Source organism: Paramormyrops kingsleyae, chromosome 9 (assembly GCF_048594095.1).
Source record: "Paramormyrops kingsleyae isolate MSU_618 chromosome 9, PKINGS_0.4, whole genome shotgun sequence".
Classification (NCBI taxonomy): domain Eukaryota; kingdom Metazoa; phylum Chordata; class Actinopteri; order Osteoglossiformes; family Mormyridae; genus Paramormyrops; species Paramormyrops kingsleyae.
In genome coordinates this window covers 31129003-31143891 of record NC_132805.1, presented here as the reverse complement: position 1 = coordinate 31143891, position 14889 = coordinate 31129003, and the positions used below count along the sequence as shown (strand labels likewise).

At 46.1% G+C, this 14889-nt stretch overlaps 1 protein-coding gene across 10 annotated transcripts in view; it reads left to right on the top strand.

Annotated features, from left to right (window-relative positions):
* LOC111844975 (F-actin-uncapping protein LRRC16A-like) overlaps positions 1-14889 on the top strand; it is a 75150-nt gene that overhangs the window by 21606 nt on the left and 38655 nt on the right. For all 10 annotated transcript variants that reach the window (XM_023813997.2, XM_023813990.2, XM_023814021.2 and 7 more), the window contains 7 exons: positions 8739-8789; positions 10812-10871; positions 11970-12091; positions 12438-12535; positions 13014-13084; positions 13524-13597; positions 13860-13935. In XM_023813997.2, the coding sequence (XP_023669765.2) occupies positions 8739-8789; positions 10812-10871; positions 11970-12091; positions 12438-12535; positions 13014-13084; positions 13524-13597; positions 13860-13935 (552 nt within the window). The remainder of the gene's footprint in view (positions 1-8738; positions 8790-10811; positions 10872-11969; positions 12092-12437; positions 12536-13013; positions 13085-13523; positions 13598-13859; positions 13936-14889) is intronic.

The window sequence follows — 14889 nt, the reverse complement described above, 5'->3', positions numbered from 1 at the left end:
TGTATGAGGTGCGTGTGTTGAAATCATTAGCTTGGGTAGAACAATTTGAGTCTGAGTGTGAGTGTTGACCTGATGACCACCCCAGAAGGTGTCCGTTGTCAGGCTCTTGGTAGCCTTAGTGACCCTACAGGACTTGGTGACGGTCATCGAGAAGCCCTGAGGTCACAGAGGGAGCCTGAGGTCCAGGAGAGCCGGACACTATGCAGGCTGAAGCTCAGCTCTGCTAAGGTAGCATCACAGAAGGATATTAATGCATTATGTCATTACTCATTCAGGGGCAGGTCTTTTATCTGCAGGGTGTCCCAGCTTGCTGGTTTATTTTCAATGCCTCTGCAGTCTATTGATTAAGTCTTTGATCCCTTAAGTCGAAGATTTACTGAGTGGTACAATTGAGGATCTTTAGTCACTGTGCCACCTGCTTCCACTTGAAATATTGATAGCGACTCATTCTGGATTAAAGCATCTGTTAAATCAGGGCTTCCCAGTTCCGGTCCTGGATGGTCACTCTGTGACGCAGTTTGCAGATTTCCATGCTCAGACACACCTGCCAAAGCTGGCGATTGACTGGTGAGCTGAATAAGGCGTGTCTGAGCAGGGAAATCTGCACACTGCCGTGGACTGGAATTGGGAAACCCTGTCCTAAATAAATAAAGCATAATATTTTGTTTTTATTGAACTTGTTCCTGTCATTCACTGGGCTAAATCACCCTGGATGTTTTTGCTGACATGAAGTGTCGGGGACGCAGAGCTGCAGTAAAGCTCGGTGATTATCTCCATCTCTGAATAGCGAGCGAGTCGGCAGCCCGGCAGAGTCTGCTAGCGCCTGTCAGCATCAGCTCACGGGGAGCTGCAGGACACACTCGTCTCCGTCACGGTCCAGGCCCTTGCTGACTTCCGTCTGTTGATGGAAAGACTTGTATGTCACGGTTAATTTTTAAGCAAGGTTATGGCGAACTTGGAGAATTTGCTTGTGAATGCTTGCATGCATATTTGACTTGGAAGTTGCTGTGGGTGGGAATCGTGCCCCCCCGCCCCAATCCTCGTTTGGACCTGACATGGGGCATGTTTTTTACATCTAAGTGTTGATTGGGACAGTAATTAAAAAGAATTCCCCTGTGAGTTGAGAGTGCACAAATTTTACTTGAAAGCAATTTTAATGGATACGGCCCAATAAGTGATTTTTTTCTGTCTTGTAAGTATATCTTGCTGCTGGGGGAGGTGTGTGGCTCAGTGGGGTAGGGCAATTTGTCTGTGATCGGAAGGTTGTTGGCTCAAATCCCAGAGTTGGGAGGCAGATATTCCCACTGGGCCCTGGTACAAGGCTCTTAATTGCTCTTGGGACTGACTGACTCTGCTTACTCAATTGTACATTGCTCTTGATAAAAGCATTTGTTAAAAAGATATCTATAATGTATTTCTTTTAATTTACATTAATCCATCCATCTTCCATAACCACATACCGAGTTCTGGGTCACAGTGAGATTTGGGGCATCATGGGCGGGAAGCCAGTCTTCACATTTCAAATCGACCCGTGTGTATTTTTGTGCATTTCTGCTTTTATGTCTTTTTGTGTTTGCATCTGATTGTGTATTTGTGTTATTGAATATGTGTGTGTAATTGTGCGCAGAGTGAGATGTTTTTGTCTGTGTATTTGTGTACTGAATGTGTGTGATTATGCCTGTGTGTGTATTGGTGTGCAGAGTAACGCATGTTTGCGTCTGTGGGTGTGTGTTGGCCTGTGATCACAGGCTCTCTCCCGAGCGAGCGAGCGTGCCCACCCACACTCCTCAGGGAGTGAATAATCAGCCCTGCCTCGCACCCCGTCCAGCTCACTACAGCATGGGTGTATCCTGCAGCACTGAGAATATGTATCTTTCACAATTATGGGGAAAAACTGTATAAAAACAAATGAACTCAGTGTATCAGACGTCTCCAGAGCTCCTCATGCTCCTGCACCTGTATATGTGAGACAGGGCCCCGTGGACGTGGATAATGACCCCATCCTATTGGCTTTTATTTATCTATATTAATTCCTCTATTCCCGAGGTAGTTCTTTCGTACACGACTGATCTCAGATCAGCTGAAAGAGGTGTCATGTAAGCGTTTGGCCTGTGGCAACGTTCAGAGTATTTTTTCTCATGTTTAGAGTTGATAGTGTTTCTCTGCTGATGTTACAGAGGTGAATTGTGGCTTTGCAAAATGCCAGTTTTAAGGGGAAACGCTCGTGCTTTGGGCAGTGTAGATACGATTGCACGCTGTGAGCTCTTCACAGACACGAATCCCCTAACCGTGTGTCTTTGGAGTGTAAGAGCAATTTAAGCTCTGTCTGTATTATCCATGTATGTGTCAGTGCTGCAGCTCCAAAATGTCATCAGGAGAGTTGATGTGGGATTGAACAGCGGAAGCATGATTAAGGAGGAAGTCGGGCTGCAGGTGAGACGGGATGGTCCCGGCATTAACAGCAGGCCTGCAGCCGTTGTCCTCCTCTGTATTTGCCGGCATTTGCTGAGCTGTAGTGATGGTGTCTGAATGATGTAAATGCGGCGTCACAGGCGGGGACACGCACAGCGATGCGAGGGTCTCGGCAGGAGGGAGGATGATGGGGTTGACGTTCTGCGTGCCGCATAATTAGCTTGGCCTCTCGAGGTGGAGTGGCACAGGGGTCAGCTGAGGTCACCGCTGGATGTCAGCGTGAGGAGTGAGGCAGCGAGCGAGTATGTAAGGGTTCCTGGCTGGGACGCCAGCTTGGTTGTGTGTGTTACAGCGTGTTGTAGATTTCCAGGGTGGGGGGGGGGGTTCAGTGGCTGTGAGCTGCATCACTGACAGAGTGCAGGTTACCAGAATGGGGTGGGGGGGGGGGTATTGGCTGTTCCGTCATTCAGGAGTTCATGTGTGACATTGAAATGTTTCTGAAGTCTTACGTCGTCTTACGTCGTGGGGTCTCTGTCCTTGGATTGGCATTCGTTCTGGTGTTTATCTCCGATGTGGGGGGGAAACGGAGCCCCGAGCCTGAATTTCGGGCAGAAGAAGGAACGGCGTGACTCATTTACGAAGACACAAACCCTCCAGCTCCCTGCCGGAGTGAGAATGAGAATGAAACAGAGACATTCTTCTTGAAAGCATTGTTGGGGGGGGGGGGGGGGTGTAAATGAATGGCATCCCTGATCATATCTCACATCTAATTTTGCCCCATCATCTCACCTACATATTTTGTTTGATTATGTTTTGTTTAGAACGATGCATCAGGACAACTTCAGCGTGGTGGGGGCTCCATTATAATGGCACTGGGGGGGGGGCTGAGTGTGGGCATCTCCAGAAATATGCTCTTTTCTTCTCCGCCAATCCGTTCTTTCCCACATCCCTCCTCGTGATGTTGTCCTGGGGCCGGCCAGCGTCGGGACGGAGGAGAGACCGGCGTTTTGCCCTGTGGTCGTACTTTGGCTCCTGATTGGCTGCCCGGTCCTGCTGCGAGTCTGGGTGTCATTGGCTGACCTGCTCTTGGGTGGCTGCCATGTTGCTGTGTGTGACCATTGACCCCCCCCACCCCCCCCCCCCCCAGAGCCAATGCCAGACCGTGTAACCACTGATTGTTCTGACCCGGTGTGTAACACTGAGTCTTTTGACCGGTCAGTGTCTCTATTAAAACAAACCCATTGTTGTCCTGTGGACAGTAATGTACGCCTCTACAGCGGGCACCCCGTGCTCTTATTGTACAGGGCCAAGGTTTTTATGTTTGCTACACGGCAGAGCAGCTTAAAGGAGAATAACTCTTTATTTTTAGGTAATTTCTCATTACTTCCCAATAACAGGAATATTACTAAGTATAGTGTGGCATTTAGTTAATTATTGTTGGCATAATTGTTCTTTCACATTTTGATAATGCCGCTTTTTTCCATTTATCGGTTCTTTTGGACGGATTGTGCTGTTTTTCCATTGTGTTGAAGTAAATCACTCCTCGCATTTACCGGCTCGCTGTGGTAGTCGTCATATAAAACGGAGTGATTGATGCTCCCTGTAACTCCTTCGCTTTCCAGTAGACGAACGCCAAAACCACACACATACATTAAGGCTAATCGCACGTTTGCCAGCCCATAGGATTTATGGTATCGCGTATTATAACTGGTTATTTAATCCGTTAATGTGGTGCACAGATGTAACGCGTTAGCGCTTGGGATTTATTGGGTATGACGTGATATATCGCGTGCTTGAGTGGCCCCAAGGCGCTCCGCTTGTGTGGGGGCATGCGGACCCCACCAGGTCGCCTGGGATCTGCCCTGGTTGTAGATATAGGTGCATAGATGGGCAAAACACGGTGGGTCAGTACGTAACCCTGTGCAGGTTCCCATGTTGCCTCTGGCTTCTTCAGGTACTCTAGTTTCCTTCCACAGTCCTCAGACTGCGAGTACTTGATCTAAATTATCTGCGGAGTGTCAGTGTGTGCCCTGCGATGGACTGGCTTCCCATCCAGTCCATTCTGCTTTCTGCAACTAGGTACCATGTGTTTCCTAAGATAGGCTCCAGGACCCTGTGACTGGATAAGCAGTTATGGAAGACAGATGTGCTGGATCGGGGCAGATAGGTGGTTCATTGTGTTAATGCTTGTTGCAGTGAAATGTTACTGAAAGACCTAGGGACAAAATTCCTGAAATTATATACATGCATGATCTGATTGGCTGATGAGGTTATGTCACTGGCCAATCCAGACAATGAGATGTGCTCCGCTGCACTGAAATGTCAACACTCCCCACCCCCCACTGGTAAATTCAGGGTGCATTGAGTGGACAGGATGAGGAAGCTGGCAGCCATGATTTCAGTCCCCAGTTCTCCATTTCTTTCCTTCTTCCATCACGTAAAATCTGGGGAAACCAGAAAATGTTTTTGAAATCGACCCTTCATCATGCTGAGTTTTTATTTCCTGCACCATTTATGTTTCAGTATGTAATAATATTTATCAAAAATGGAGGAAATATTTAAGCTGACTCTCGTATAAAAAATTAAGCTTATCAGAGGATTCCAGATTGCATCTGAAATATTTTAATTGGTTCTTTTAAATGCACAGTGCACGTGGTAGGAATGGGGCTCCCTTTATGTGATCAATCTTAGTCAGCGGCTGCAGACATACACACACATCTCGTTTTTCTTATCCGCGGAGCCTGGAGCACCCATTCGACACTGCAAAAACATGCTACTCTCATATGTGTGGGGGGGGGGATTCGTCGCCATGGTAACAGTGGGGGGTGGATGTTGATGTGAGGCCTTGTTTGACAAGCGCAGACAATTTCCTGGGGCACAAGCTGAGGTATGGGGTAGACGTCTTTTGTTCTCGGTCGTCTTTTTTTTTCCCGGATGGTGCGCGCGTGTATGTTTGAGCACCAGCGTGTGCGTGGCCGTGTAGACGTGAGCATGGGCCAGGTAACGTGGGAGTGAGGGGTGGGAGGAGGGGGGGGGGGTTCCCTTTGTACCACACCACGCTGCAGTGCTTGTCCCCTGGGGTGCCTCTCTGTCGCCATCTGGAGGTGACTGCCGGCAGCAGATGCTGCGGAGAGCTGTCCTGGTGAGGGACGGGCGGCTGTCTGATGGAGGCCTCACGCTGGTGCTTTTCAGTTCCTCTCCGGGCAGTAAACGGCGAGGAGTCCCCGGGTCCCTCGCTGCGCCGCCGAGTGTGACCGTGGGGGCTGATTTTTACGAGCGCTGCGCTGAAATGGCTCTCGGCCTGTGTGGGGTGTGATTGGTCTCACTGCCCTCCAGGCGGGAAAACAAAGTGTCACTGTGAATATTTCCCCACCAAAGCGGCCCTGTGCTTGAGTGTAAACTGTATGTCTGTACATTAATACTGACTTTACAAGCCAACAGACCCAGGTCCTCTTTGAAACTCGCTCCCTGGAGGGAAACGTTTCACATTTCAAATCGACCCCGTGTGTCACATATGACGCTTTATGTCTTTTTTCCAAATAATGATCTATATCTGATTCGAACTCTAATAAACCTCAGTCTGATTGTATCTGGCTCGATTGATTTAAGGAAGGTAAATAGTATGTATGATGAACTGCTGTTTAAACCAGTTAGACACTGAGTATGTACTGGGATGAAAGCCTGCTTATAGCCCTGTGGGGGCTGCACAATATTAGAAGAACTTAAAATATCATGATATGGATTTTTTGCAATAAATATTGCGATATTTCTAAAGCAAAACTGGAGATGAATATTCACCCAAAATAAACTATAGCCAAGTGGAGCTTATCCACCAGCAGAGTCAGATAAGTTGGTGGATAAGTGCTTTTGCTCAGTATCGTCTCAGTCGAAGGCCAATTCTCATTCGCTTTTCTCGTCCTCACTCCTTTTTGTTAAATTTCTTATAAATGCGCCACAGTGTCTATGAGTGACGGCACAGATGAAAATGATTTTCCTGGAGAGCGCATGCAGAGCTCATGCAAAGGCGGCAGCAAACTTTACACTGATTTTTTTAACATACACTAGATAATCTTGAAAAGGAACAATCATTAAAATTGGCAAGCTTGCTAAGCTTTGTTTCCTATTGCAAAGTAAAAATGTTTTAGTAAAACTTATTGATAATCTCATTCAGTTATTATAGTAATACCTTGGGTTTTTGTACAATTCAGATATTGCCCGGATGGTATGAAAAATTAGACGCCACCTAAGCTTAATCTCAACCCAGCCGACTATCACGGTTCTTCTGATGTGATGATTGTCGTGTGCATGGCATGCGATGTCGATATTAGCATCGCACATCGTGCAGCTCTAACCCAGATCCCTGTACTGCCCAGTGGCTGCTGCCCTCAGTATAGCCCCTGGCCTCTCAGAGAAACCCAGATAATCTCTCAGAGGTTGTTTTATCACAGCAGGCTATTCGTTCAGCTAAAATCAGGCTTTACTCTGTATTTAGAGGCCACTGGTTCTGCTGAGAGTCTCACCTGCTGTTGACGTTACTGGACCTTGGCCTAAAAAGGCTCTCGACACGCTTACAGACAGGACGGCCCTGGTATAGGCAGGCAACCGTGTTTGAATGATGTATGAAGATACCCGTGTGACCTGTGACTGGGTGGTCCCAGGCGGGGATAGATTGTATGAAGATACCCATGTGACCTGTGACTGTGTGGTCCCTAGCGGGGATAGATTGTATGAAGATACTCATGTGACCTGTGACTGGGTGGTCTCAAGTGGGGATAGATTGTATGAAGATACCCGTGTGACCTGTGACTGGGTGGTCCCAAGCGGGGATAGATTGTATGAAGATACCCATGTGACCTGTGACTGGGTGGTCCCAAGCGGGGATAGATTGTATGAAGATACCCATGTGACCTGTGACTGGGTGGTCTCAAGCGGGGATAGATTGTATGAAGATACCCATGTGACCTGTGACTGGGTGGTCCCTAGCGGGGATAGATTATATGAAGATACCCATGTGACCTGTGACTGGGTGGTCTCAAGTGGGGATAGATTGTATGAAGATACCCATGTGACCTGTGACTGGGTGGTCCCAAGCGGGGATAGATTGTATGAAGATACCCATGTGACCTGTGACTGGGTGGTCTCAAGCGGGGATAGATTGTATGAAGATACCCATGTGACCTGTGACTGGGTGGTCCCTAGCGGGGATAGATTGTATGAAGATACCCATGTGACCTGTGACTGGGTGGTCCCAAGCGGGGATAGATTGTATGAAGATACCCATGTGACCTGTGACTGGGTGGTCTCAAGTGGGGATAGATTGTATGAAGATACCCATGTGACTTGCTAATCCCCTCCATTGTCTCTGTCTCATGGTTTACTCTCTCACCTGGTCTCGTTCTTCCCCTAAGGTGTTGTCTCTACATATTAAAAACGCAAATTCCTGATCAGAGTGTTCAGGTCATTGCTGCTTTAATCTGTGTCTAGCCTCCACAGGAGCGTAAAGCAATTTCCCTCTCTGAAATTGAATTGCACTCTTAATGAAGTGCTTTTCTGTGGCTGTTATGTTCGTTTCGCCTGATTCCCGTTATCACCTTCATTTGCATCAGCCCTATACCGCATTGCTCTCACTGCAGGCAGGCAACCAGCCTCTCATTTAATCCTCTTCCTGTGACTTTCCAGGATTAGTCCCTGCGATGTCGTGTACATGCTCCCTAAACCATTTACATTACAGATCTCGGATGAGGGGATTCCGTGTCAAGCATGAATTCTTAGTGCTGGTGTTTGTCTTTGCGGTGTTGGGTTTGTGGATAAGGTTTTTTTCATTCTAAGGCAGTTCTTTAAGCATTATTTATAGGAAAATTAAGTTTCTCTGAAAGATTATCGTGCTTGCTCTGTGACAGCATGAGGAGTTTGGAGATCTGGATGGACCACAAAATAGAGGTGTTGCCTCTTCAGATTAAGAAGAGTCAACTTAGGTGGTTGGAGCATCCTATAACATACTGGGGAGACTGTATTATATCCCAGCTGACCTGGGAATGTCTAAGGATCCATCAGAACTGGCTAAAGTCTGTATGCATGCAGAGAGAGGTCTGGTCTGACCTGCTCAACCTGACACCACTGTGCTCTTCACCAGGAGAAGCCAGGAAAAGATGAGATGAGATTTAGAAGGGAATGAAGAAGCAGAAATGATTGCCTTCCCTCCATGTTGTGTAATGTATGCCTTGTGCAGAATGGTGAACAGGCCAATGGATGAATACAGCATGCTTGTTAATGCTGGTTCGGTTCGTCTCTCATGATGTTGCTCTTCCCTCTCTGTTGTTCTGCAGGCACTTTCGGCCCATCGGACCTACCTTCTAACCGCCCGCATCCCAGCCAAGGTAAGCCAGGCCTGGAACGGGCTTTCACAGCGTGACAGCGGGCATGGGCACGGCAGCTCAACTCCCCGTGGGCCTTCTGAAATGTTTGGTTCCTTATGATATTATTATGAACTTAATCTGAAATGGCAGGTGTTTGTTTTGCGATTCACACGTCTCTGCTCTATGCTGTTCAAGTTAAATAAATCCTTTCACAAGAACCAGCCGGCTCCCTCCCATATCCATGACATAGGTGGATCGTCTACCATGCCTGTTTTCCCAAATAATTTTTTTGGAGAGCAGCTCATCAGCCTGTCACTTGTTCCCTGCGGCCTTCACTTATCTCTGTGGGCACTCTTCTGAGCCTGCCCTCCTCCTTTGTTACCGAAGGTGTCCTCTTGGCATTTTGCCCACTTCCTGCTTTTTATCTGAGACGCGATGTTGAAATGCTTTCAGGTTCCGTGTTTTTGGCTTGAGGACGCAGGTGTCACCAGCTAAGAGTTTAGTTCCTCTTACCCACGCGCCAAACAATCGGGCGTAGGTGAGCGCTCACGTGCTCAGTGGTATTTCACTCATCATCAAGCAGGGTCTATATATATGTTCCTTCCTCATTGCCGAATGGTCACTTCAGCAAAACAACTGACGGTTGCCCTAACATATAACATATCCTAGTGAGTCCAGCATTTGTTTTGAGGTCTGGACGCTGTCAGAATGTGACGCCACAGACCTCTTCATCCTCCTAATCCTTCTCATCCTCCCCATTTTTAATCCCCATTTGTCACACTGGGCCCAAACTAATGTGTCTGTTTAGCTGTTTTAAGTTTATACGTGCATAGTGAGGTTTTAACCTACTAACAGATTAAAAAAGGAACTTGACTCAACACCACTCTGATTTATCAGAGATGCTAATCTTAATTTATTCAGAGTATATCTTGCAAACTTCTGTTTTGAATCTGGATGTCAGACTTTCATATCTTTTGTTAATCTTGATAGCAGACACCTTGGGCTGACCTCTTATGCTTTAGAAGTATAATTTAAAAAGATTGTAACTGAAAATGCAAGATTCATGAATTTTTCACGAGTCAGCCAAGCATCACTGAGGTGGTAAATCACATGCCAGAATACAGCTTTTCTGCAAGATATGATATGGAAGTCAGGCAGCTGCATAAAGGAAGAGCTTGCATGTGGATCATCAGCGAGGTGCCATCAGTCCACTGCATGTCCATCAATCCACTGCATGTCCATCAATCCACTGCATGTCCATCAATCCACTGCATGTCCGTCAATCCACTGCATGTCCGTCAATCCACTGCATGTCCGTCAGTCCACTGTATATCCATCAGTCCACTGCATGCCCATCAGTCCACTGCATGTCTGTCAATCCACGGCATGCTTTTGAAGACCCCAGTGATTTCTTTAATAATGTGTCTTGTGTATGTGTGCATAAAATTTGTGTCCCAAAAAACACACTGGTGGACGTTACTACATCACAGTTTGTTTTTGAACAAGATAAGTCATTGTTTATTGCTTGCTCCAGTTATTAGCACTGAGGAGGGGCAGGGTTATCATTAAAAGTTATTGAGGCGCCCCCATAAATATAGCTGTGGGGACATTGTGTATTTGTGTATGTGAGTGAGGACGATCCTATCAGTGTCTGTGTCTCTGAAAAGCATAGAAAGTCATATTTTTATCACATCTAATAAATGACAGAAAAGGCAATAAAGGAGGAAGGGTTTTGTTTACATCTCTAAAACAAAGACGTTCTTCAGAACTGGTTAAAACGTGACTATAATTTCATAGCTAAGGAATGAGCAATTAGCACACTGTCATGCATTGTTTATGAAGCACCTCTTTTTAAAACTATCAAACATCATCTTTACAGCTTTCCTCTCTGTGCTTTTATTCTGCTAACTCTGCTCTTCCAGCGCCTTTGTCAACATCAGGGATGTTTGCGATGCTGACCTGGGGTCAGTCTTTAATGCACAAGCTGTCTTTTCTCAGTAGCTGTTTTCCTGCTGATCCCCTGGCCTCTCTGCCCTCTGTTAGGTGGAGCAGTCCTTCAATTACCTGGAGATACAAGGGATCGCCTGCAACAAGCCGGTGCAGGTAACAACGTCGGGCCACTTTTCTCTGGAAGATGGCTAGCTTTGATGCTAACGGGAGCTAGCTGGCTGCTTTGTAGCCATAAGGCCTTCGATTTTTGGGGGGAATGCAGGCCAGTGCAAACCTGTTCCTCCCCCAGTCATACCTCTATCATCATACATCAAATCAATATAAAGTACTATATCTTTGAGTTTATCATCTGATTCTCAGCTTACCGTCCCGTTTGAGTAACACCGCTTGACCTCTCCGGCCTGCAAGCCAACCATTTGAACTCAATGTTTTTTATGGAAGAAAAATGCCTTTTCATGAAAGCTGAATGCTTTTTTGAAATGAAAATGCCACAGTAATTGACTTATAGGCACGCGACGTAGGATCATTTTAAAGGCGTCGCGGTCTCCTCTGACTGACGGTAACGCATTAGCGGGTAGCATTCCTAATCTTCCACTAAACCCACTCGAAAATCCTTTAGTCTGTTAATGGTGCTTGAAAAGATGGGAAATCTCTTTCACATCTGTCAGCCTGTCGTTTTAGCAGATCATGGTGTCGGGTGTTAATCTGACGGGGTTTCAAGTGACGTCTCCAGCATTAATGCAATGGAAATTACCATATGTCAGAACTTGAGTGAAAGAAAATCATCTCAAGCCGAATCATTGCTGTTCATGCTTTACAAAAGGTTTGTTGGTAACACTTTACTTGAGGGGACACAATTAATGTAATAGTACATTCTTACTTAATGTATTAATTAACCAGTAACTAAGTGTTGGGTATGTGTTGATCTCATGTTCATTCATTATTAATCAATCATGGGGATTCATGATTTGTTCTTGAGTAACTAAGTTATGTGTCTCATTAAGTGTTACCAGTCTCTTGATTATTTTTTTAAAAGAAACTATGAGAGACCAAAGCAGACCATGTGCCAAACGTGAAGTCTGAAACTCAAAGTGGTTAAATGACTTAGTAAGATGATTTTGACACATCATAGACATTGTTCTGAACATTGATCTAAACACCATGTTCTCTGTCCCTCTGTTCTCTTCTTTTGCATTTGCTGCTTCTGCCGTGAAACGTGACCGACTCTTTGGCGCGTCTCCCCCGTGGCAGCTAGCGCTGGAGTATGACCGGGGCTCGATGTCCATGAAGCTGGCATCCCCCGAGGATGTGAACGACGTGGTGGCCCACATCGGACACAGCCTACAGAGGATATGTCCCGGCCTGCCCCCCCTGTAGGTTCCAAGACTCTCCCCAAATTCTCTGACTGGTCTTCCGTTTGCATGGACTTCCATAAAATATTACTATTCTGTTCAGGTCATAACATCCAACCTAATTGGATAGAATTTATCTATTGTTATGACTTGTTTTGTTTTTTTGGTGTCTGAACTCCTCGTTCACAAAAGCAGACTATATAGTACATGGAGATCTCCTGGGGCAAACTTTAGATAAGGTGTTTTATAAGGAACCCTGGATGTATTCCATCAAGACAGCATGTTCTTTCTCTTGGGACCTGAGCGAGAACCGATAAAAGCAGTGTGTGATAATTTGGGCGCCTCTTTGTGTCTCTGAACCCTGTAGGAAGATGATGAAGAAGGTGTCGATGGAGCCCCCCGAGAGGATCTCGAACCTGCAAGCCCTTTGGGAGAAACAGACAGTGGTAGATCCTGGACCTTGTGGTAAATAGGATGCTAGAGAACACGCCACCATTACCAGAATCGGCCAACATGCAAATCACGCCCGGGTTTGCTTCATGTGTGTGAAAGAAGTTTAGGAAACTCAACTCTGGTTCATGAAGTTTCAAGTTTTATTGTCACGTGTTCAGAGGAACAGTAGGACAACAACAGTACAATACAGGAGAGTAATGCTATAAAAGACACGATGTGGAGAGACTTATTATATGACAACAATAAATGTTAAATACAATGCAACGGTGTGCAAATAGACCACAGTACAGCAAGTAGTATTGATAAAGTGCAGAAAAAATCCATCAGTCTGTTGTCACATTGGAAATGGGACACATAGAATTTGAGTGCAGGTTAAAACATCACAATGCACCTTCCTGATGAAGCATTGCCCAGTCAAATGGAGGTTCATGGGGTCAGTCAGCTCTGCTTTTTGCTTCACCAAAGGCCCTATTTGCCCTCTTCTGCTCAGGCGGCTTCTCCCAGACGTACAAGTGCATCTGTGACTTCCTGGGCCAGCCGTACCGCGAGGAGGTGCAGTGGGTCAGTATACAAGCGCCTGGTCGGCCTCGTTTATGCCGTCCGCCAATAAGATCCGCGAACAAACGCTCTTCAGGTCAGTGCATCCCTGTTCATTTAAGAACAGACTCTGGCCTTTAAGTGAAGAGCAAATTCATGGGATTTTCCAGGTAATTCAAAACGCAAATAGCATTTGGATAGCAAATATTCATTGCTTTTAGAAAGATTGTTTTAATCTTGTTAAAAAAAAATCAAGCCTCATTCTGACAGTATTTCATAATGGCATATTTCTGTCTGCCACATATTTTCATTTAAAGTACGCTTAATAAAATTTTTATGAATGTTCCTTCAGTCTGGGTACATCTTCTGAGCTGTGCCAAGGTGCGCTAGAGTCCAGCTGTCAGCGTTTCCTGCACAGGAAATGAAGACAGGACTAAAAACTGCCTTCTGATTCCCTCAACAGGACGTGGACACAATATATCTGACGCAGGATACGAGGGAACTGAACCTGCAGGATTTCAGCCATCTGGAAAACAGGTAGGTGTGCACTGTGCCACCTGAACAGCTGTTGAGGCTGCCTTCACGCCTCGGTGATCAAGCCGGGGGGGAAACAGAATCTCACATTTTCATTTTTTAACATGTAGTGACACTCATTCCAAAAAAATAACAGAAATTCAAAGTCCAAAGAAAACAGTGTAACGGAGACCATTTGGGATTTGAATTGGCCATATTGCCATCAATCTGTTCAACGTTATTTGAAGACATTGTTTTATTTTTGTTTTTTTTTTTGATGTTCTAGGGATTTGGTGGCTATCATCGCTGTTCTGGAGTATAATCAGTGGTTTATAAAACTCTCCACAAAGGATTATAAACTGGTGAGTTACCTTTCCAAAAGGAAAAGCTATGAATTTTTATGTGAATTTTCTTTCATTGAAAGAATATGTCTGTCAAACCTGTATACTGGCTCTTCAGGGTTTTTCCTGTCGTGTAAAATCCTCTCTTTCTATTCTCCGTTATCACCTGCTGATGACCATGATCACAGTTGAGTAAATGAGTGCTGATGAGCGATGAGCCAGTGCTCGAGAGTGCAGTGATCTCGCATTTCACCCAGTCGCAGTAAACGGGGCCCTGCATCGCAATAACGATGAATGCTTTTCGCATTCCTGCGACAAATGTGCCCGGAATTGTCACTGAGACGGCCTGCAACAGAGCAGGGATCGTAGATGTTACAGAGCTGCATCGATCTCAAGACGGTCCCTTTGTCTGGACGCGTGCCACTGGAATTGTGGATAATTAATTGCAAAGACGATACTTAGCGGATTGTGTTTGACTCTGTGGCTTCGTTTTAAGGGCTCTGCCAAAGTGCTCATTTTGTAATTGCAGTTGAGTAACTGTATGAGCAATCAGGCCCGGAGCCTGGAAAGAGAACAGGGGTAGAGACAGTGTCGATTAGCTTAGCGTACTGTCGCGGTGGAGGGTCTGAGCCGACGGAAGGGAAACATCCTCCATTAGCACGATCACCATCGGTGATGCAGAGGGTGTCATTACTATTGCCAGCAAGTATTGTTAAGGTTAGCATGCGTGCTAATGCTAAGCAGAAATTGCACCAGTTGATTGGCTCTGAGAATCAGGTGGTACAGTCATGGATCCCATCGGGGGACAATGAGGAGTAAACAATCAGGGAAGAACTGGGTTAGGCTCAAGGGATCGGCTTAGTTTTTCTGATGGGAACAAATATTTGACTCTGGTGGGGGGGTGGAGGGATGTACCACATGCATGTTGAGCCCTGGGTCTCTTGGCCAGGCTGCTGGAGAGTCCCCCCCCCCCCC